General features: G+C 40.5%; 1 protein-coding gene across 2 annotated transcripts in view; it reads right to left on the minus strand.

Annotated features, from left to right (window-relative positions):
- Positions 1–9,868: 9,868 nt before the first annotated feature.
- Positions 9,869–22,417, minus strand: part of MTDH (metadherin) — a 29,895-nt gene continuing 17,346 nt past the window's right edge. The window contains exons 7-13 of one of the 2 annotated variants that reach the window (XM_042838270.1): positions 20,646–20,732; positions 17,076–17,174; positions 15,506–15,633; positions 14,861–14,980; positions 13,854–13,973; positions 12,259–12,412; positions 9,869–11,148 (exon numbers count right to left, since the gene is read on the minus strand). In XM_042838270.1, coding sequence (XP_042694204.1) covers positions 11,078–11,148; positions 12,259–12,412; positions 13,854–13,973; positions 14,861–14,980; positions 15,506–15,633; positions 17,076–17,174; positions 20,646–20,732 — 779 coding nt within the window. In that variant the 3' untranslated portion in view covers positions 9,869–11,077. The remainder of the gene's footprint in view (positions 11,149–12,258; positions 12,413–13,853; positions 13,974–14,860; positions 14,981–15,505; positions 15,634–17,075; positions 17,175–20,645; positions 20,733–22,417) is intronic. The other variant, XM_042838279.1, reaches the window with a different exon arrangement.

The following is a 22,417-nucleotide window of genomic DNA, read 5'->3' on the forward strand; positions in this document are numbered from 1 at the left end:
ACTTAGCATACATTCATTAGTGATGGTGTTTAGTGTTTGCAAGATCACTTCCATTGGGTTATGGTTTTGAAATTCCGTTTTAAAGTCAGACATATTTAAACACATATAATTAAAATATTTTGACATTTTGCATTTGTAAATCAAAAACATTCAGAGCCCAGATGTTCTCCAAGAAAAGCTCAATCTTACTGCTCCTTCCTTTTTACCTTTTCTGCCCCAGGAGCCTCTCAACTCTGCTGTGAAAAGGTAGGACTCAGAATCAGGCTGCTGAGATCTGGAGTTTACCAAGATTGCACTCTTTCTCCCTCCTCCTTGCTTTTCTGTTCATGCTAGCCTCACAGATGAGTTTTTTGCATTTTGGATGAGCAACAAAACCTCCATGCTACATTCACTAGAAATGTCAAAAATAGGTTAAGAATTTATCTAGTTCTTTGCCTGGCAGTAGATTTCCAGTTTGGTAACACATACTGGAACTGTTTCTTCAGTGTCAGAACTGCTATCCAGGGGCTGTAGTCTCCTTGGAGATGTACTTCATCCTGCATTTAGAACCTCTAAGTCCTATAACATGTAGGGTGGGAGCATGGATAATTTTCTGCTCTTCTCAAACCTTTTTTCAAGGCGCATTATGGGATTCTCAGCGTTATTCTTGGCTGTGCTGCTATCTCTGCATCATTCCTCCAGCACACTCCTCCGGTATAAAATACATAGATCGCACCTTGATCAATAGGATGCCACACTGGCAGGCGCTCCATAGACAATATGCTACCTTTGGGGTGCCCTCAAAGGGTAGAATCCTGGTCAAGCCGTGGCGTGGGTCTCTACGCTTTGTGGGATGACTGAAGTCCCAGCAAGACAAGCTGAGGCCTGCTGGTCTCTCCCCCTCACAAATCTCCAGTGATAATGAAGAATCACACAAGCAGAGATAAAGGGAACAGAGAAATGTTTGAATGAACTCATGACAAGGAGGTGCTAGACACCAGCTGAACTATGAGCTGAGCCCAAACTCGTCGTGTTTAACTGGTTTGAAAGGAGTGAATGCAGGGCACAAGTAAAAGTATAAAGGATGTAATAAACAACTCCCCATGTGAACTCAGACTCACCATCAGCTGGCTTGTAGGGGACAAACTGCCCATCGGCAGGAACAGCCCTGATGCTAACTGCCAGGGTAGAGGCTTTACAGCCCAGCACGGCTCAGGCTCTGAAAGCAGAACCAACAAATGCCCCATGTCAGGTCACAGCCAGCTCCAGCTGCTCCAGAAGGGGCCTGCTGCTGCCAGAACTGAGCCATGAACAATTCTGGGTGTGCCTCTGGGTTAGCAGAGTTAAGAAATGGGACGAATTTGCTGCACAACAGGACCTGGGAGAGAGGAGTGAGAAATGAGAGAAAAGCCCTGCAGGCACCCAGGTCAGTGCAGCAGGAGGGCAGGAGGTGCTCCAGGCACAGAGCAGCAGCTCCCTGCATCTCAGGAGAGGCACATGGAGGAGCAGGCCTTCCCCCTGCAGCCTGTGGACACTGCACGAAGCACATCTCCACCTGCAGCCACGGAAGAGCCCGCAGTGTAGCAGTGGATGTGGTGTGAAGGAGCAGCAGCCCATGGATACTGCTGCCAGAGCAGCCCTGGGCTGGAACTGGAGCCCATGAAGGGGAGCCTACAGTAAAGTGGGGTGGCTGTGGGAGCTGCCATCCGTGGGAGCCATGGGCCCCAGTGTATGGAACCCTGTGGAGAAGTGTTTGGAGAGTTGCAGCATGTAGGAATCCTATGCAGCTGGGTGAGGACAGCTTCCAATGGGAGAGACCTGAAATGGAGCAGGGGCTGAAAGTAACCATGAATGATGAAGTAAATGTGTGTAATTGAATTTGTCTGTGAGGAAAAAGTGCACCCACTTAAGTTCTTTGGCACTTGCTGAATGTTGGTGGAGACTGAACAGTAGATGTGAGCAAAGTGAGGTGGTGGGTGTTATGTTTCAGCAGTGACAGTAGTGACATGAGAGACAAGCCATGTTCTGGATGGCCATGCATGGCTATCACACCATGAAATGAGGAGTGTTCCAATCAGCTCATCCATGCAAACCAGCCAGTGGTGGTGACCATGTTGAAAAATACTATTTTTTAACTGAGAAACATGAAATAGTGTTACTGTGCTCTTGGAAGCTGTTGTAGTTTCTGTGGAAACAGGAGGCAGTACTTCTGGAATGAGCTACGAATTTCCCTACTTTGTTGAGAAGGGAAGTGAAAGAGCAGCATAGTGGGGTTTGTTACATGCTCGTCTTTCATGCCAAGCATATAAAGGTCTGAGAAGTGTATCTTAAGGCAGAGCACAATAATACATAAATGACACGTTCACTCTTTGTAGAATGCTACTCTGCAGCATTTCTATGCCACCAGTCGGCACCTCAGCAATAATGAGCACCAAATTCTCTCTCCTCTCACCTTGAGGAAGCCTGTGAATTGCTGTAATAATTTTAGTTCTCTACACAGAGCTATTGAACCTTACACCCCATCTTGTGCCCAGGAGCTTTGCTTTTCCCCTTTCTGGCCCAGCATAGTTGGCTGTTGCCCAGCCCTGTGCAGTGGGTACCGCTGCAGCCGTGCTTCTCACAGACCGACTGCTCTCATTTGCAGAACATAGATCCTGAGGAAAGCACCAGGCAGTGTGCTCTGACACTTCTTGCACAGGTCTTCAAGTCTCGCCTGTTTGCCCTTGTATTGAATCCCATACCTTGTATTGAATCCTGTACCTTGGACCAGCTAAAGACCTGCTTCCTGAGAAGGACTCATCCGAAGACTGAGAAGTGGAGGCACCAGCGCTGGTCTTGGCAGCCTGGTTCTGCCCATCACCAAGTCATTAGCACCTATTAACTTCTGCTCTACAATGAAGTCTGCTCCAGATCTTTTTGTCAGATTGAATTTCTACCAACCAAACCCCCTTCCAGTCCTTGAGGTACACTTTCTGCTTCTCTTAGATCTGCATCTAGGCAGTTTTGTAAGAGCCTCAAAAATCACAGGCATCAGACATGACAGAATGCATTCAGTCAGTGGATGTGGTATTGTGATTGCTCTCCCACTTCTTTTCACCGCACAGATGCAAACATCCCAGGATTTATGCTTGACCTTTTGCCATGATGACACAGGGGAAGGTCCTGGTTACAGCTTGCTTTGTCCTTTGGCCCCCACTATCTACAATAGACATAGCGTCAAACTGACTGACATGGACGGATACAATCTATCCATAGTCTGCAGCCAATTCTGAAGCACGAAATACAGCATATTAGGATGAGACTGTAGCTGTGGGATAAATAGGTTGTTACACTGGCAGCAGTGCCTTACTGCTTGCCAGATTGCTTAAACAAAGGAAATGTGACAGTTTTCAATACTGCGTTGGGTTTGCGGTCATAGGGGTCACAAAGCTTTTATCGATGGGAGAGGCAGACCTTCCAAGAAAAGCTAATGTACATCAAAGTGTATTTACTTCCTCTTAGCTCCATTAGTTAGATTAGTTAATTTTTAATTTATGACTTCATTCGTGCATTGGCTCAATACTGGGAATTTGGCCAAATTTAATTCCTCTTTCTTTCTCTATGTGATTATGTGTTTCTCCCCTTCTTGTAAAGGCCTACATCTTCATTTTTATTAATGCAGAATAATAGATGTTCCCCCCTCGTTTTACTTATCAGCCATGTTCTTATTGCATAGCTCTTAGGATTACTTTCCCTTGTATCTAGCAGAAGACATGACCATTGTGCCTTTCAATATCAACCCCCATGCAGTGACAGAGCATCTTCCTCCACCCTACTGGAACCAGCACTGCCTTCTAATACAGTCAGGAAGAACTAAAACACCACAGATTCCATGATTGCATCTCATTGCTGCCCGTAACTTACAAGCAAACACTTCCTAGTTTCATCTTTTCTGTTACTCAGGTTCCAAAGGTTATTGCTTGGAGCCTGCTCAGACTTTCCCTGGTGTGCTTTCTTAATTTGTACATTAAAATGTATGCACAGAGCTTTAAAAAGCCATCAGCAGCTTTAAAGCAACAAAATAACATCTCCATCGTTACTTCGATATTTGCCGTTCTCTTGAGCAAACTCAAGGGCATGCCACACAATTTTCAGTAGCATTCACCACAGTGAGAGGTTTCAGTTAATGAATCTCTTGCTTGTATCAGGAAATGCATCTAGGGAAACCAGATTGAAAGCTACAGAAGATGAGCCACCAATATTGGCTACACATGTACATGGCTGAGATACCTGGGACTCTTCAGCCTGGAGAAAAGAAGGCTGAGAGGGGATCTCATAACTGTTTGTACACATCTAAAGTGCAGGAGACAAGTTGATGGGTGGGTGAACTTTTTCAGTGATGTGCAGTAATAGGATAAGGGTCAGTGGGCACAAACTGGATGCTTCCCTGCTGTAGAGAACTGTTGTAGCAGGGATTTGGGCTGAGTGATTTCCAGAGGTCCCCTCCAATCCCTGCAGTTCTGTGATGTGGGCAAGACTGAAGCTCTCTATGTGTTTTATGTTGTCTCTTATAAACAGGGACAGACAAAACTGCTAATGTTCTTTTAATTAGAGTAACCAAAGATCCCCCTGGCTTGTCTTCATCACGCTCCTCCAAATGACTAAAATGCCCCCTTAGGATCCCTCAAGCCGGAACTAAGGTTGAAAAAATATGCCTGATATTTCATCTTCCACTTTGTATAGCAAAAGACATTGTAAATAACAATATAATTCTGCCAAAATATCTTTATTTGGCAACTCATCCCCAAGTGCACTATAATTTCAAAATGTCTCACATTCGCACAGCTTCATCTTTGCATTTTTGCAAGGATACTTTCATAGGTTATCAGTGTCTTTCTGCTAGAGCCCAGGTGATGCACACTGACTTGGGATGTTACATGTTACTCTCAGCCTGAGCTTTACGGTGAGTAACGCTCACATCGTATTCCCATTTTGTGAACAGGTGAATGAACATTTGGATGATATTAGGTGTGGAGCACATGCCTTATGGGAGCAGCTAAGGGAACTGGGATTGTTCAGCTTGGAGAAGAGGAGGCTGAGGGGAGAACTTATTTCTCTCTACAACTGCCTGAAAGGAGGTTGTGGCAAGGTGGGGGTCGGCCTCTTCTCACACCACATAACTAGCGGCAGGACTAGAGGGAATGGCCTCAAGCTGCACTGGGGGAAGTTCAGGTTGGATAACAGGAAAAATTTCTTCTTTGAAAGAGTGGTCGGGTGCTGGAATGGGCTGCCCAGGGAGGTGGTGGAATCACTGTCCCTGGAGGTGTTCAAGAAACATTTAGATGTTTTACTAAGAGACGTGGCTAAGAGGGGAATATTGGTGGTAGGTGGTTTGTTGGACTGGATGATTTTGGAGATCTTTTCCAACCTTGGTGATTCGAAGTTTCTATGTATGATTAAATCAGTTCGAAGTTGAAAGTGCTCTGAATTATGTCAATCTAGTTACTACACTTATCCACCGATCTGCTTCAACATATTGTTACATCCTGCATTTTTGTTGTTGCATGCACCTAATGTTGTTTTCTTCCTTTCTCAGAGTCCAACTTCTTCAGTCTGAGGAGTTTAATGCCTCACACCGTATCACATTTTCAGTGCAGTAGCAACAGACTGTGCCAGAGACAAGGTGTGATGCTCTCTGGAGTGGTTAGCAGTACACCAAGTCCTGTGTGGGAACACCTGCTCCAATAAGGTGTTATCAGCAGCACAGAATGATGAGTCCCAGCAGCCTACTAGCACAAAATCAAGATCGTTAGTGATAGAATTACTAACGTTAAGTTGATATTGTGCTGCTCGACCAATGTTTCAAGCTGGCAGTGAACAGATAAAAACTATTTTCTGGTGCAATGCACACTATTTCTGATGCATGTCACTTCTAGTTTCCCATAGTTGGTATTCAGATGACATTATTGTGAAAATCCAGAATAGCAGCTACAGGACATGCAAACAACAGCTCCCACTGTTACAGACACACTTGACTCTGGAAGCTTTCAGCCATTCATCTCTGCCACAGCCTAGAAAGTATTTTTATATTCAAGACAGAGCAATCTTCAGTGTTTTAAAACCCCTAAAAATCTACATTTGCTATTCTGCATGCCTATTAAGAACTCTTAGCTAAAGCAGCACTCCTAAAATACTGTAAAGTTGTTACGTTAGCAGGCTACACAACTGGAATGACTTTGAGCAGCACCTCTTCAATCTATGATCATAAAATAGAATGGTATTGATTTTCCAGCTCCATTCTACCAAGTGCAGAACATCCTGAGCCCATGCCAGAAGAGCTCTTAAATACATTCTTATTCATGCAGAGAATTCAGCTGAAGCCAAGGTCTGAGATCCTTAGCTTTGTCCCTTTCATAGCACAGAAGACAAAGGTTGTGATGAGAGATGGATGTTAGACACCAGCATCAGTGTGGAGATCATTGCCATTCGGTCTGCTTCCAAAATATCCCTATACAGGCAATGGCATGGGGACACATTGCCAATGCTGGCTGACAGCCTGCTATTACTGACTTTTCCAGCTCACTTAACAGAGCAGCACAACTGCCCAACATCACTGCCTACATATTGCCCTTGTACACATGAATGGCAGCAATCTCTAGAATCACAGAATCATAGAATGGCCCGGGTTGAAAAGGACCACAAAGATCATCCAGTTTCAACCTCCTGCTGTGTGCAGGGTCACCAACCACCAGACCAGGCTGCCCAGAGCCACATCCAGCCTGGCCTTGAATGCCTCCAGGGATGGGGCATCCACAACCTCCTTGGGCAACCTGTTCCAGCGCTTCACCAGCCTATGAGTGAAAAACTTCCTCCTGATACCTAACCTAAACCTCCCCTGTCTCAGTTTGAAACTGTTCCTCTTGTCCTATCACTGTCCACCCTCATAAACAGACTTACCCCTCCTGTTTATACACTCCTTTCAAGTACTGGAAGGCCACAATGAGGTCCCCTCAGAGCCTTCTCTTCTCCAAGCTGAACAATCCCAGTTCGCTCAAACTTCTATCATAGGAAAAAAATATCTGAAAATTTTTCAAAGATCTCGAGATGCTCTAATTTTCCAGCCAGGCTAAACACCAGCATCGCTAAGGCAAAATCAGAGCAAAACAGTTTGATATGAAACACCATTGATAGCACAGCACTGTTTCTTGCAATAGCTGACTCGAAGTGGGCATTATGGCTGCAAAAAATCATTTTTGCCAATAAGATTTTGATGTTGGGATACTTCAAGCCTATGTCAGTCCAATGATCACCATGCCTTTCACACCTGGCCTTATGAGAAGGAACTAATAGAGTGAACCAAGAATAAAGAGACTTTTGCATGATCTCTGATACACCTCAGCTGACAAGGCATAGATTATGGTGATGTATGGAGTGTTAACTATCTCAAGCAGCCCTTCCTTTCCTAGACAAGCACACAGTGACAGCAGTTGGCACCAGTAAAAGCACAGTTGGGATCCCCTCAGGATTTGTTGCCTGCAGATCAAGCGACAAAGGCGAGGGCTGGGATGAAAGGAACGTGAACTACATGGGCTGAAACCTTCTGAGTGTTTCTCAGTTTTTAAGGCAACAAAGTTTACGGAGATACTTAAAGCGTATAGATGCAACAAGGACATTGAACATCACTGTTCCATAGCAGGCAACAAACTAAATAAAGCTGGAGAAAGAATTCCAGCTTTTAATAGGGCAGCTTTATATCTGGATGACTTAACACTTGCAGTTGATCCAGAATGCAGCCTGCAGCTCTTCATAAACCCCAGTAAGACTTCTGGGATCATCTTTTCCACCCTCAGAAAGATGCTGGTTCGCTTTTAGGATTTGCAGATCGTCAGCCAGAAGGGGCCATCAAATTGATTGCATGTATGATTACACTTTGATGACATCAGGACTGGATTTGGGGCAGATTTGAACTTCCAGCAATGGCATCTCCTTGCAAAAACACCTTCTGCAGCCATTGTAGGCAACCAACTACAGAGATGTGTCAAGTATAACTTCTGCATATGTGGGTGGGTGAAAATGCAAGGTTACCTGTACCTTCATACTGCCTTCAGAGACTTCTGAAAGCAGAAGCAAAGCCTGTGCATCTCTTTGGACACATACCCAGCCTTCTGATTAATAATATATGAAAGTATGCTTAAATTACGTATTCTGGTGTCATCCCGCAGCTGTTATTGCAAGCCTCCCTTCACAGGACAATCCCACGGCGAGGAACCACGAATCAGGCAGTTTCCAAGGAGATACAACTCAGTTACAACACAACAGTACTAGAAATATTTCTATAAAGTTTGAAATGTTTTTAATATGTACATTCTTAGTAAATATCAAAGTAGTGCTTTTCTCTTGCACTTTTTCTTTAGACTTCTAAAAGGGCATCAGAAATACAGTTTTCATCCCCCTCCAAATCAATGCACAGGTTGTTACCTCCGTAACAAGCACATATGAATTCTGTACATCTTCCCCTCCCCACAAAAGAAAAATATGCCATGACTATCCAATTACACATCATCACAACAAGTTTAAATTACGCATACAAATAATTCTGGAGTACTTAAAAAACCCAACATACCGGATTTATGAAACCATTCCATGCATTCAACACCAAAAAAGAAAAAAGAAAAAAAAAAAAGACTTGTTTCTTTAAATGGTGTTTTTCTATCCCAGTACCAAAGTCTGGATTCAGTATAACCATTGCTTGAGTCATAGGAACGTGACAATACATAGATAACCAAGTTTCTATTCATTGACAATATGCTATACTGTTACTACTTCTTCGGTGAATGTCAAACAAAGCAAGGTTCGCTTTCTAAGACATTGAAACTGCACATTAAGAAAACAGTAAGAGGTGCTGCTAAACAGGCAACAACATCTTGAAAGGAAGGCTACGTATTCATACGATCCTGTTCAGGAGCAGCAGTTTATCAACAGGGTTCCTACCTCGTTTGCTAGTTTCTTTTTACCAGACCAGCTTTTTGAGAGCTAGAGTGAATTAACCCAACTGTAAACCAAAACCACCAAAAGCACCCAGCTGTACCCTGAAGAGACAAAAAACAAGATGTACGCAGTGACTCTTCCTTGGGACAGTCTGTCTGTGTTATCTCTGAGAGCAGCCCATCGCACAACATACAGTCCGGAAAGAAACATTTTGAAAATACATTACAAACCTGAATTCAAAGGATGTTCTTTTGCCAAGAAAACATAAAATTAAAGTATTATATACACACATACAACTCTGCATGATTTTGTAATATCCAATTTGTGTGTCTGCTTTCAGATACTCCTTGAAAACTGTACTTCAGCTCTCAATTTAGCTTATGCGAGTCCTGCCTGACAGGTATCAGCAGCAGGCATCATTCCCTCCCAGCAAATTAATGAGTACTGTTAATATGCTGAATTTATTTTGACAAGTGGGTTTAGAGGTCACACATTCCTGATACACAGGCATCAATTCCTGTGCAAATTAGTATGATTTATTAGCAAAGTTGTCCATTAGCAAGGTGCATTTTCAGTACAAGTAAAACCAGCTCACATCATTAACTAATCATGTCTAGTAGTAGTGCTGAATTGCAGCTCAGCACAGCAAGACAGTGAGAGTTTGTTGACCAGTACCATGTGTCACAGCTGATAGCAATTCTGCTCACGGTACAAAACCAGAAGTCAATCATTTCAAAACATCTTGGCTCTTTTACTGAAAGTCACCAGGGGATGCCAGTCACCACCCGCATCCAACAGGTTGTTGTAAAGGCTATTTACAGTGTACATGACTTAGCATGCACCTTACAGACACAAACACATCGCCAGTTTGATACCATGTAGTTACACAGTGCCTGAAAATGACAACACATCTTAAACACCATTTCAATTAACAGTTTCAAGCAGGAAATGCTCTTTATTTTTTGTAACTGCTATACTTGAGTTAATGTTTTTCTTTTATTTTTTTATAAAAACACAAACTCCTGTTCAGAAGTCTAGACATATTCTACACACTACAGGTTAAGGCAGTAAAAAAAAAAAAAAAAAGTGTTCCTGATAACTGGTCTTGACAATGTCAATTAAAGCTGTCTGAAGCCACTCCAGTTCTCCAACAGATCACCGCATTCCCAATTTCACTTGTTGAGTGAAAGAAGTTCACCTTATTTTGAGTTTTAGCATTAGAGAACAAAACAGAGTTGGGTACAGTAAATGAATAAGTTCTAAGGGAAGAGAACATTTGATTTTAATTCCTTGTGTGATTTTAAGAGTTAAAAGTGTTACAATTTTGGATGGGAGTTTGAATCAACCAAGAACTACAGCGAATGAAGCAGAGAAACTGATTTTTATGCACGTGACTGCATTCTTAAAATATATATGGTTATCTTCAACAATTCAAGTAAGGTAATAGACATTATCAAAAATAACTTCATGGACCATACTTATGCTTCAAATCACATTCTCAAACTTTTAACCCAAAGTAGTTTTATTGTGTTAACTTCATACACAAACCATGAAGGTCCGACTGGTACAAATGGTTACGATTTGCACTTGTGATTCCTGTAATAGCTAGCAGACTCGCTAACCAACTTACTGTAAGGATATGGCAGATTACATATTAAATCAAAGCACTTTGATTTAGGCATGAAACAAATTCTAATTGTTGACATTCTGTGCTTCTACTGCATCACCCACAAGAGAGGCAAGAAACACCCACTATTGTACAGACAAATATTTTTACAGAAAACCCTTCCTTGAAATTAACCTTTTATCCGCAGCAGTAGATGAGAATATAATCTGTTGTAAACAGGGCACTGTGTTGTAAAACCAGTTTGTTTTTTTTTAATTAAGATCTCTCTCCAAAAGTTGGAAAAGCAGACTCTTCAGAATGTCTTTCAAATGTAGCATGTTCTGTTTCCTATATTATAAAGTTACTTTCGTTTGATTCCTTTTTGAAGATGTTTGTGTTCACAGCAGTTCTGTTTTTAAAAATTGTTTGAAACTTATATAAAATTCTGTACATGTTCACAAATTATTGCATAAACAGCATAATCTTCATGACAGTATTCAGCAACGCATGTCCATCTCGGGAAGTTCACGTTTCCCTCCTTGCTTTTTTCTTCTTTTTAACTTGTTTGGGGGATTCCCAGCTTTCTTCGGACTTTGCTGGAAAATAAAACATAACTACAGAGTCACAACTGAGAAAATTTAGATAGACTTTCAGAATACTAAAGTTTACATCCTATGTTACAATACAGCTATTCTTCAACAGACATGATTTTTGAAGGAGACTTCCATTTTCTGTTGTACTGAATAGGCTAATTTGAAGTGTCTGTAAAACAAAGTCTAACTCCAACCTATTTTTATTTATTTATTTTTTTTTTTACACCACGAGTAATAAAATGATTTTCTCTAATGTAACCCTTCCAGTAAGATGGGACACGACAAGCCATTATTATTATTATTATTTTTGTTAACTAGAAATAAGTGTACACAAAATTAATTGTTCACTTTCATAAGATTTTTAACCACTAAGTGACTCCCTTCCTTGGAAGTATTCAAGGTCAGGCAGGACGGGGCCTGGGGCAGCCTGACCGAGTTGGTGGCAGCTCTGCTCATGGCAAAGGGGTTGAAATTAGATGGGCTTTGAAGGCCTTCCAACCCAAGCTAATCGATGACGATCCCATAACAAAAGATCAGTTTTTAAAATAATGAACTACATTAAGCTGTGGTTACATGGTATCCAGGATCAAGTAAAGCAGCAGTACAATTTTACTAAAATAGATAGCTTCAGAACACACTGCCTGCCAGAAGTAGTAAGTCAGGTGAGATATTGCAATCTGTAGAACAGAAGATATTTTCCTGAAACGCCAAGGCCAGAATTAGCCACAAAAGCCCTCCTATTTCAGAACCAGAGCAAAAAGCAGATAACTGACATATAGGCTACTTAGTCACAGCACAGAACTCTGGTCCTGATGGTGAGCAGTTGAGCCAAATGCCTGTCAAGGATCAGACAAGGCCAACAAACGTTTTCAGTCATTCAAGCATACTTGAAGCTTGTTTTTCTTCATGGTTGAAAGACATTTGCCAAACTACTTAAACCAAAGCTATGATATCACAAGATCTATACCTAAATATATCTATCTGATGTGCTACTCTACACCCAAACCTCATGGCAAAGCACTGACTATACACATTCTATGGAAAAAAAACACAAAGAAAACACAAAAAGCCACACCCTAAATCCAGCCCAAGGGATTGTACTGACATACTTACTCTGGGGAGGAGGCACACTGTTTTGCTTAATACTGGGACTAGAAACATCTGTCTCTTGCAGCATCTGTGGCACTTGGGAAGCAATCTTGACAGAATCACTCTCTGATACAATTACAGATGGCTCAGAAACAGCAAGAGAAGGAGCCTCCACAGGCTATTGCAAAAAAGAAAACATTTTCCCAAAAGTTTACCATGTCATACATCAGTAAGGTATTCTTATACATTCTTATACTACTTAGTAGCTGCTGGGAAGATGGCACTAAGAAACTAAACCAGTATTAAAAACCCTTAAAATTCAAATCAAGGCTGCAACACTGACTGCCATCTAGTGCCAAAACTTTTAGTTGCATACAAGCAGAGCCATACAAACTAAATCCTCTCAAAAAAAAAAAAAAAAAAACCACAACAAAAAACCAGGTGAGGCTGGATCAGGCCCTGGGCAACCTGATGTCCCTGTTCATTGCAGGGGAGTTGGACTAGATGGCCTTCAGAGGTCCCTTCCAACTCTAAGGATTCTATGATCCTATGATTCTTTGAGTTGTACCTTCTGATAATATATACCAGAGGTTTTCCTTAGCATGTGCAGCCTCATGTATAATAAAGGAATGTATATGTGGAAAAATATTACCAGATCAAAAAAATAAAGAAAAAAGTACTCAATGTCTTCCTGTTCCTGGTCTTCACTAGGATATTTTGAGTAGCTACTTTCTGTACTCTAATATTGGTGTTATTTCCCTTGGATTTGGTTCTCATGTTCTTTTCCTCGCGTTTGCTCCTCAGCTTACAGAACTTCTGCTCAAGAATGATCACCTTTGTCAGAAGCTTAGGTCATGCATTTCAGTCATCAGTTAGAGACTACTTCTAAAACTTTTTGTCCAGGGAAGTCAAACATCATCAGAAAACCACTTAGCACAAGCAAAATAGCAGGAAAGCCAAATTTGATGTCAAAGGGGCTGGAAAACAGCTGACAGGTCATCAACAGGATTGCTTAAGTCTAAAAACAGCCAGTACACAGACCCAGCTTACAACAGAGCTGATGCTGTTTAACCATTAAGTTGGAACTAGTTTTAACCACTAAGTAACAAGGCAGTCTGCTGAAAGTGAGCTGATGTTGGAGAACGGTTAAAGAACTCATATTCTGTGTGTACGTTTAAACTGCAAGCTGAAGCAAATGGTCAATCTGAGAACTGGTTTAATGACAACTCAGAATAGAGTAAGTTGCTAAATTCTTCATTCTGTTTGCAAAGAAGCCATAAAGTATGCTAAGATTATAGTCTTGTGCTCTTACCTATTTATTCTCAGGTTTCCAGACTTCAAAGTTTTAACCATTTATTCAAACAAATGAAAAGAATCCAACTTTGAAAGTCAAGAAGATGACTGCTTTTAGCAAATATTGTTTTTCAGAGTGGGTCCCTTTTATGAAAACTCATAACTGACCTGAACCTAATGAACTTCAACCTTCCAATCACCTTCATATTAATAGATGTAATTCGAAGTATTCAGTATTCTTACAGTAACACCACCATACACAAAGTAATGTTTCGATACATTTTCATGTTTCAAAAATCAGAAATCACACATTTTTGTATTCATACCTTAGCTGGTTCACTAGTACTTATGGTCTTCAGAGAAAAAGCTATTTCCTGCTGTGGCTTAGCTTTTGAGGTATCCTCTTGAAATTCCTCTCCAGCTTCTCTGTCCAGTTCTTCAGTGTCCTACCAAGCGGGAGGGGGAGGGGAAAGGGAAGCCTTTTAATATTTGGTATTTAACTAGAATTCTTGATAGGAATGCTCTTATCACAACAATTGTAAGAGATAATCTCAGACTAAAAACATGACAATCACAAGAAGCAAGTCCAAAGTAAGCGTGACTGAAGTAATGCCTCCCCCCCTCCAATTTACCTACCCAGCCAGATGCAACTGAGAATTTCGTTTTTTGTGAAGAAGCTGTTATGAATGGCTGCCACCACAGGCAGAAAAGCAGGATCTATTTTCAGCGTGATCTGACAAAAGATTTTTCCTACTTGAAAATACTTGTTTTCAGCTACTCAAACACACTTCAATTGCTAACTGCAATCTACTTTTGGTAGCCATCTAATTCAAATATGATTTCCATAGCTCACCTGCACTTCTGCAGTTAAGTATCAATATCTTTAATGTTTCATGTAAATTACAACAGTATTTCTGGAAACCACTATATTCTAGAGGAACTGCACTTCAAGAACACCTACAAGAGAACTTAAATTTCCCTTGTTCCCCCAGCTAGCCATGCACAGGAGGTCAGCTGTCTTTCAAAAGGCAGGAAGGGAGCGCTTCCATGCAGAGTGCCTGCTAAAAGCCTCTCTACAGTACAGAACTCTGATTTATCAAAAACAATTTGAGGTTCTTTCTATGTGTTCCAAGTTTTCCATAAATCCAGCAGAACTACAATGTATTTACCAGTCAATTCAGAGAATCAATCAAATTAAAGGAAATACTGACAAATTAATCTCTCAGGCATTTACCTCTTCACTTGCAGAAGAGCAGTAGACTACACAATAAATAAATTTTCTCTCTCTCTCTGATTCTGTGAATTCCTCACAAACTGATCTTATTCCATTTACCTGTGAAGGAGAGTTAGCTTCTTCACCATGCTTCTTCTTTTTCTTCTTCTTTTTCTTGGACTTCCCACTTGTAGAACTCTGAAGAACTGGCTCTGCTTTTTCTCTTTCATTACCTAAAGCCTTCAATATGGAGATAAGATATTTAACACCCTTTCTATATGCTATAAATAAATTACTAGCTACAAGGTCTATAACTGCCTATAAAAGTGGAAGTGAACACAATCTTATCTATTCATTTTGGGAAGACCACATTCTTTATACACTCTCTAAAAGCAGAAGTACAGCAGCTGGGAACGAAAAATGCAGCAGAGAACAATGGACTGGTGGCACAGAAATGCTGCTTTTCTCAACATTTTTTTTGGTGTGTGAAGTATTTATGAGGAGGGATCCAAACCCTTGATTAGTACACAATGAAAGGTAATACCTTACATTATAGTGAGACAGCAAGATTTGATGCGGAGCTAATTGGTTTCTGTTTTACCCATTAGCTACATCCATCTTTACATATTAACAAAATTACAATGCTCTTATCAGTGTAGAGGAGATGAGAGATTACCTTTATCACCACCTTTATTAAGTTACTTTAAGAAATAAGCAGTGGTAAGGGCAAAGTCTTGGTGCTAAGGAGAAAATATCACCTTTTACCTTCTGAACACCAGATAATGCCTCTTCAGGCTGTGGAACAGAAGCAACTTTTTCTTCATCGACCCAGTTTCCCCACTCTTCTGCTGGTGCATTCCAATCAGAGCTAGGGTCAGCAGAAGAAAGTCCATCTACAAAGATCGAGAAGATCTTGAGGAATGTTTTCATCCTTCAGAGGTGCTCTCTGAGACTTAAAAAATAATTTAAAAAAAATACTATGCAGAGAACTCTCCCTGATACCAAGATATAAGGAGGCATTTCCCTGAATTTCTGAAAAATTTAAGTATTTTAATAATAAGATGTAGACTCTGACAAGTAGCGAGTCAGTTCTGAGTGTTTTACAGAGCAATAGGATTACAAACTAGACATAGCAACAGCTATCTAGATGCAATTGCTTCAGAATACTCATACAGACAATGTAAAGAAGGACAAATTTAAGAGAAGTTCTTTATCTCAATTTTTCCTACTTTGTGAAGAAATTGGGATAAACTGATGTTTAGAAATAATTTTTTAAAAGCAATTTATCTAAAAAGGTCTGACTGAGTAAATGTAATGCTTAATAAGCTTTGTCTAAGAAACTAATGGTGGGGCAATAAAGAAAAAAATACAGTCTTTTTAATAAAATATAAAAATCCAGTTTCTGCACATGCAGCTAACTTCCTTGTATTGAACCTGATACACCAGCAAGGTATATCTATCTATACATAACTGAGAGCTGAAGTGAACTAATAGGAATGGGGAAGTAATTAAAGTTCAATTACTTGGTATCTATCATTAAACTACTTGATAAGAAGAACGTATAGCCATAAACATTCCATGCCCAGAAATGTGAATAAATTACACTCCTGTGATGTAAAACCGATCACTTCCAAATGATTAATTGAAATGTGCTTCTCTCATCCACGAACCAGATAGAGAACAAGTTTTTGTATGATTTGGTACCTGGCAAAACTGGTGGAATCAAAGACTGCAACAATTCATCTTACTTCTGAAGTCTTTTAACAAGGCACTGTTTTCTGAGAGAAGGTAACATGCAAGGCAGCTCTGGTCAGTTTGTTGACCAAGTTTTTAAGTCAGGTCAGCAGGCATTGTTTTTCTTGAAAAAGCATTCTTATATTTTACTGAATGAAAATATCAATTACAAGGCAATTCAAGAAGTAAACACCACAAAACTTTCCTCATGGGTGTGGTTTCAGTTATAGGTATTTATGTAAGACTAACTTCACTACATTACTCCTGCTAGCTCTACTATGACCCTTGTCCAGGGAGGCTGGGAAAAGCAAGTCTGTTCTGCAATTAGCAAGGAAAGGGAAGAATAAGCATCAAGTTTATGTTTATAAACTCCAAGCAGAAATCACTGTTTTTACACACAAGAACTTCCAGATGCTTGCTAAACAAGGAAGTAAGACTAAAAGTCTTCAGTAAGGTACAAACATGTAAAGGCAAACTCAATTACTCTACTAATGCATGACTGCAAATGGCTAATCCAAGTAGCTATGAATGCTAGTAGTATATATGCTGTAGAGCTGTGGCAATTAAAATTTTTGTTAATGAACATTTTAGAGGAACATACTTAACCCAGACCATTCATCATCGACAGGGGGCTGAGTGTGACTCAAATCCCATGGAAAATCAGAAGTACCAGCCTGAGAAACCGATTCACTGTTGGATCCTGAAAGGGAATAAATGAAATTGTAAGTTGCAAACTTCCTGAATTATCTTAGATGAAGAAATTCAAAGCAAAGTAACAAAGGAAGACAGAAGACTGAAAAACAAACAAACAGAGTCTGATTTCAATGACTATACAGAAAAACTATAAGCTCTTCAAAATTAAATATTTCCAGAAAACTAGGGAAAACAAAGTTAAGTCAACAGACTATGGGGGAAAAAAAAAATACAGATTTTTTTTTTTAAACAGTTTTTTTGCCTTGTTATTCACTGATAACTGCTTGTTACGCAGCCCTCAAATATTTGACTTGGTAGAGGGGACTGGGGAAACAAAATCCTTCTCACTGCAAGCAAAGTTCAGGTTTGAGACCACCTGGAGAACCTGAACATCCACAAGCCTATGGATCCCAATGAGATGAATCTCAGAGTCCTGAAGGAAGTGGCTGATATAGTCACAAAATCACTTTCTATATTTGAAAAGTTGTGGCAATCGGGTGAAGTAAAATCCCTGTTGACTGGAAAAAAGACAACATCACACCTATTTCTAAGAAGGGTAAAAATGATGATCCCAGAACTAACAATCACTCAGTCTCACCTCTGTGCCAGGAAAGACCACGGAGCAGATCCTCCTGGAAGCAATGCTAAGATACATGGAAGACAGGGAAGTGATACGGGAGAACTGGCATGGCTTCACCAAGGCCATAACCTGCTTGACCAACCTACTGGCCTTGTATGACAGTGTCACTGCACCAATGGACAAGGGAAGAGCCACTGTGTCATCTATGTGGACTTCAGTAAGGCTTTTGACATGGTATCTCACAACATCCTTCTCACCTAATCGGAAAGATATGGATTTGATGGGTGGACTGTTGGATGAAGAACCAACTGCAGGATTGAGTGCAGATGGTGGAGGTCAATGGCTCCACATCTGGATGGAGATCAGTGACAAGTGACACCCCCCAGGAGTTGATGCTAGGCCTGAAACTCTGTAATATCTTCATCAATGACATCAACAGTGGGATCGAGTGTATCCTCAGCAACTTTGAAGATGACACCAACCTGTGGGGTGAGGTCAACATACCAGAGGGACGGGAAGCCATCCAGTGGGACCTAGACAGGCTTGAGCAGCGGGCCCAGGTGAACCTCACGAGGTTCAACAAATCCAAACACAAGATCTTGCACCTGAGCCAAGGTAAATTCTGTTACCAATACGAAGAGGGGGATAAAAGGATTGAGTGCAGCCCTGCCAAAAAAAGACCTCCGGGTAATGGCGGATGGGAAGCTGGATATGAGGCACCAATATGCCCTCACAGCCCAGAAAGCCAACCATATCCTGGGCTGCATCAAAACTCTACTCTGTCTTGGTGAGGCCTCACCTGGAACACTGTGTCCAGATGTGGAGACCTCAGTACAGGAGAGACACAGACCTGTTGAAGTGTGTCCAAAATAACACCACAGAAATGAACCACAGAACTATAAGGACAGGCTGAGACAGCTGGGGCTCTTCAGCATGGAGAAGAGAAAGCTGCAAGATGACCTAATAGCAGCTCTTCTATATCTAAAGGGGACTGACAGGAAAGAAAGGGACAGACTCTTTAGCAGGGTCTGTGGTGACAGAACAAAGGGAAATGGTTTCAAACTAAAATAGCGGAGAGATTTAGATTGCACATAAGGAAGAAGTTCTTTTACATTAAGGGTGATGAGATATTGCAAGAGGTTGCCCAGAGATGTAGCGGGTGCCCTGTCCCTGGAGACTTTCAAGGTCAGGCTGATCAGGCCCTGGGCAGCCTGATCTAACTGCAGTGTCCCTCTTCATTGCAGGGGAGTTGGACTAGATGACCCTTAAAAGTCCCTTCCAGCTCTAAGAATTCTATGATTCTACGAATAACAGCATTCTGTAAGATTTGCAGCTGTCTCCTCAAAATGGAAAGCAATAACGTTACAACCCATAGAATTTCAATCACCTTGTGCAACTCTGCAGTTTCATAAAGAATAGCCTAAAATAAAAAGCTAGAAAAACTTGATCATTTGCACTATAGATAAAGCAACTAAATTATTCACTACTAAGAATCAGATTTTCAGTTCAAGTAAAAGTTTCCAGAAGCACAAAGGCAGCATGACAAACAGCAAGACCAATACCAGCTATGATAGTAAGTGTTAGACATTTAACATTATTATTTTTGAAAAATAGGGCAAGCAGAAACAATTCAGAAAAAAACCCAAAAAATTAAATCGTGAGACTAAAAGAAATTAGCCTATTTTATGATGAGACTTATTTTTGAAATAAAGAAGTTTAACTAGTATATATGGTCCTATCTGGTTCACTCTAATTTATAAACTCTTCTGCAAAAGATACCTCAAATGACAGGAATCTTGCCACATTCTCATCTTTTGCCAGTTGGTCACAACAGAAATCAGTAAATATTCGTTAGGATGGAATTATGACACTGTTGGCTGATGTACAAAGATGATGAATATACTTCACTTATGCTTCTCTCTGAATTAAATCTGGAATGATGCTCTTGCAGATGCATCACAGATCAGTCTTTCCCAGTTTAGTAACTGAATTTCCTTAAGTTTCAGAGTAGCAACTGAACTTGAATTCAAGTGGCTCTATTGGAAAATTAAATTTTATTAAAATGCTTTGTCTTAAGCAAAAGGTCTTAATTGTATAAGCCTTCATTAAGGGCTCTTTGGTGAATCAGACCTTGGTATTTACAATTTTTTTTATTAAACTGGCACAGAAGTGCACAGGGAACGAAGCACTTGTAAGCTATAAGACAACAAGGGCTAGTTTTACAGTTTAAAGATGCAAACTGCAATACAAGTAAAAGTCAAAGCACATGAGCACTCAGCTAGCTACTTTCTAAAAGAAAATAGCCATGCCAAGCTCCACGGTAATTGGAGAAAGCAAGAACAGAAAACCTGACACACAATTCCTTTATTGCATAATAAATCACTGAAGCACTTATGTCAGTAGTGCAACACAAGATTTGTTAGGAAGCCAGGTTTGCTCTCTACAGCCATTTCATGCTTTAAAACAAGAAAACTCTGCAGTTCAGTTTTCTCATCCATTCTGAAGAGCAAGGACTCGGGAATTTTATGGAACACATTTTTCAAGCAGAGCTTCAGTTTCATGAAGGAAAACAAATGAAGAAACCAACAATCAATAAACAGTAAAATCCCTCTGGATAAACAGAGCTTCCTAGAAAGCAATTTTCAGCTCTTCATCTTGAGATGTTGCAATACCAAGCATTTGATTATCAATTTTAAACTTATTTTATTGCATTATTTGAGCATAATAAGAAAAAAGACAAAAAGCTTTCCAGACTTTCACAAAGCAGGTCTTCTACTTGTTTACATTTACTACTATTTTTCAAAAGACCATTGAAAAAAGATACAAATTAATATTTGGCAAATTCTATTTCCATCTGGTAGGGAACAGAGAGGAGGATCTTTGGAAGCATATACATACCAGAAACTCCAGGAGTTAATCCAAAAGAAGAGAAAGAAGTAGAATTCTGTTCAGAGGTATTAATCCTTGCATCTACCTTCCAAGCATCTGTGGGGAAACATAGGGGGAAAAAAACAACAAAAAAAACCACAACAAACTTCACACTGCTGGCAATGTTGAAGAAGTTCGCTATTTAATGATGAACAGAGTGAGAAAAACAGAGGAAGTTCTAGTCATGTTCACATTCTACAAAACTGAATTATTTTGATTATTAATGATAAAATCAGTGCTGTTAAGAGACATGAATGTGTGAACATTCAGACTGAAGTATTTTTCAAACCATCTTCCTCTCTCTACAGACTTTTCTATATGTAAGTTTTTTTTTTTTCTATAAAATCTTAAGTTGATTGTGTTTTCAGTCCCATACAGCTGTAATTTTCCCCACTATAATCACCTGAGCTACTAAAAATCTTATGTTAGTTCTGTAGATTACATCTAGCTTACAGAAAATTGCTTATATGTCATATATCTGACATATAGGAGATGCCGATTAAAAATCAAGATGTATTTGATTGACTCTGAAGCATGAAGCAGAAAACAAGGCAAAATAACCAGTGGCACAATTGTGTCAAAAGTAACAGATGGTAAGACCCCGATTACAAATAAAAGCTACCAGGAGTTTAACAAGCTACAAAACAGAATAAATCAGGATGGAAAGGATCTCAGTAGGTACCCAGTACACCCTCCTCCTCCAGCTCTGAGGTCAGACCAGGATGCACAGCATTCTATCCAGCTGGGCATTAAAAACTTCTAAGGATGAAGACTGGTTACCCAAAAAGGCTGTGCAAGGGCTGCCTGACAGTAACTCTTCCTGTTTATTATGTCGCCCCACAACGTCAGAGGCAGATGTTGGTGGTATGGCAGTAGAGGATGAACTCCCACCAATATTCCCTTACATCTGTTGCCATGTGTCAGGTATTAGCAGAGAGGCAGTCTGACAAAACATCATTTGACACTGTAGCGCACATGAAATAAAGGTATGTCACTGAAATTCTCCACACCAAAAAAATTCTGACATTTATGGATGCTTCATGAATGTACATTTCAGCTGTGGCAAAAATGATATGAAAGACAAGCCACATTGAACTCATCCGCATGAATTAGCTAATGGCAGTGATTGTGGTAAAAAACAGTATTTTGTGGCTGGGAATTTGCTCTACTGGAGTTGTTATACCCTTTGTACCTGATGTAGTTTCCACAGAAATAAAAAAGGAGGCACTACTTTCGGAGCAACCTACATACAATGCCTTGTGGTGAAAAAGTTTCTGCTTACATTCAGTCCAAATCTACTGACTCATCTTTCTACTGTACACCACTGTACGGTGGGTTCTATCTTCCCAGAAACACCTCACAGGTTCTAGAAGGCTGCTATTAGGCCCTCTATTAGATCCTCCTGAAGCCTTCCTTTCCCCAGGCAAGATGAGCCTCATTCCTTTACCTTTCCCTCACAGGGCAAGTGCTCCAACAACTGACCATTTCTGAGTTTGCTGCATTCATTCCAGTAGATCAATAGCCTTTCCTCACAGGGGAGCCCCCACACTGAGCACAGTATTCCAGATTAGGTCCAAGAAGTGCTTAGTAGAAGGGGATAATTACTACCACAGTTGACTGACTGACTCCTATTAATACAGCCCTGAACACTGCTGGTGTCCACAGCTGCCAGGGCCCACAGCCAGCTGGCTCATTTCTATCTTAGTGTCCACCAGTTCCCTTCTTTCCAATGAAGCTGCTTC

The sequence above is a fragment of the Centrocercus urophasianus genome, unplaced genomic scaffold (assembly GCF_019232065.1).
Source record: "Centrocercus urophasianus isolate 14NV4802_14NV808 unplaced genomic scaffold, USGS_Curo_1.0 seq_11, whole genome shotgun sequence".
NCBI lineage: Eukaryota > Metazoa > Chordata > Aves > Galliformes > Phasianidae > Centrocercus > Centrocercus urophasianus.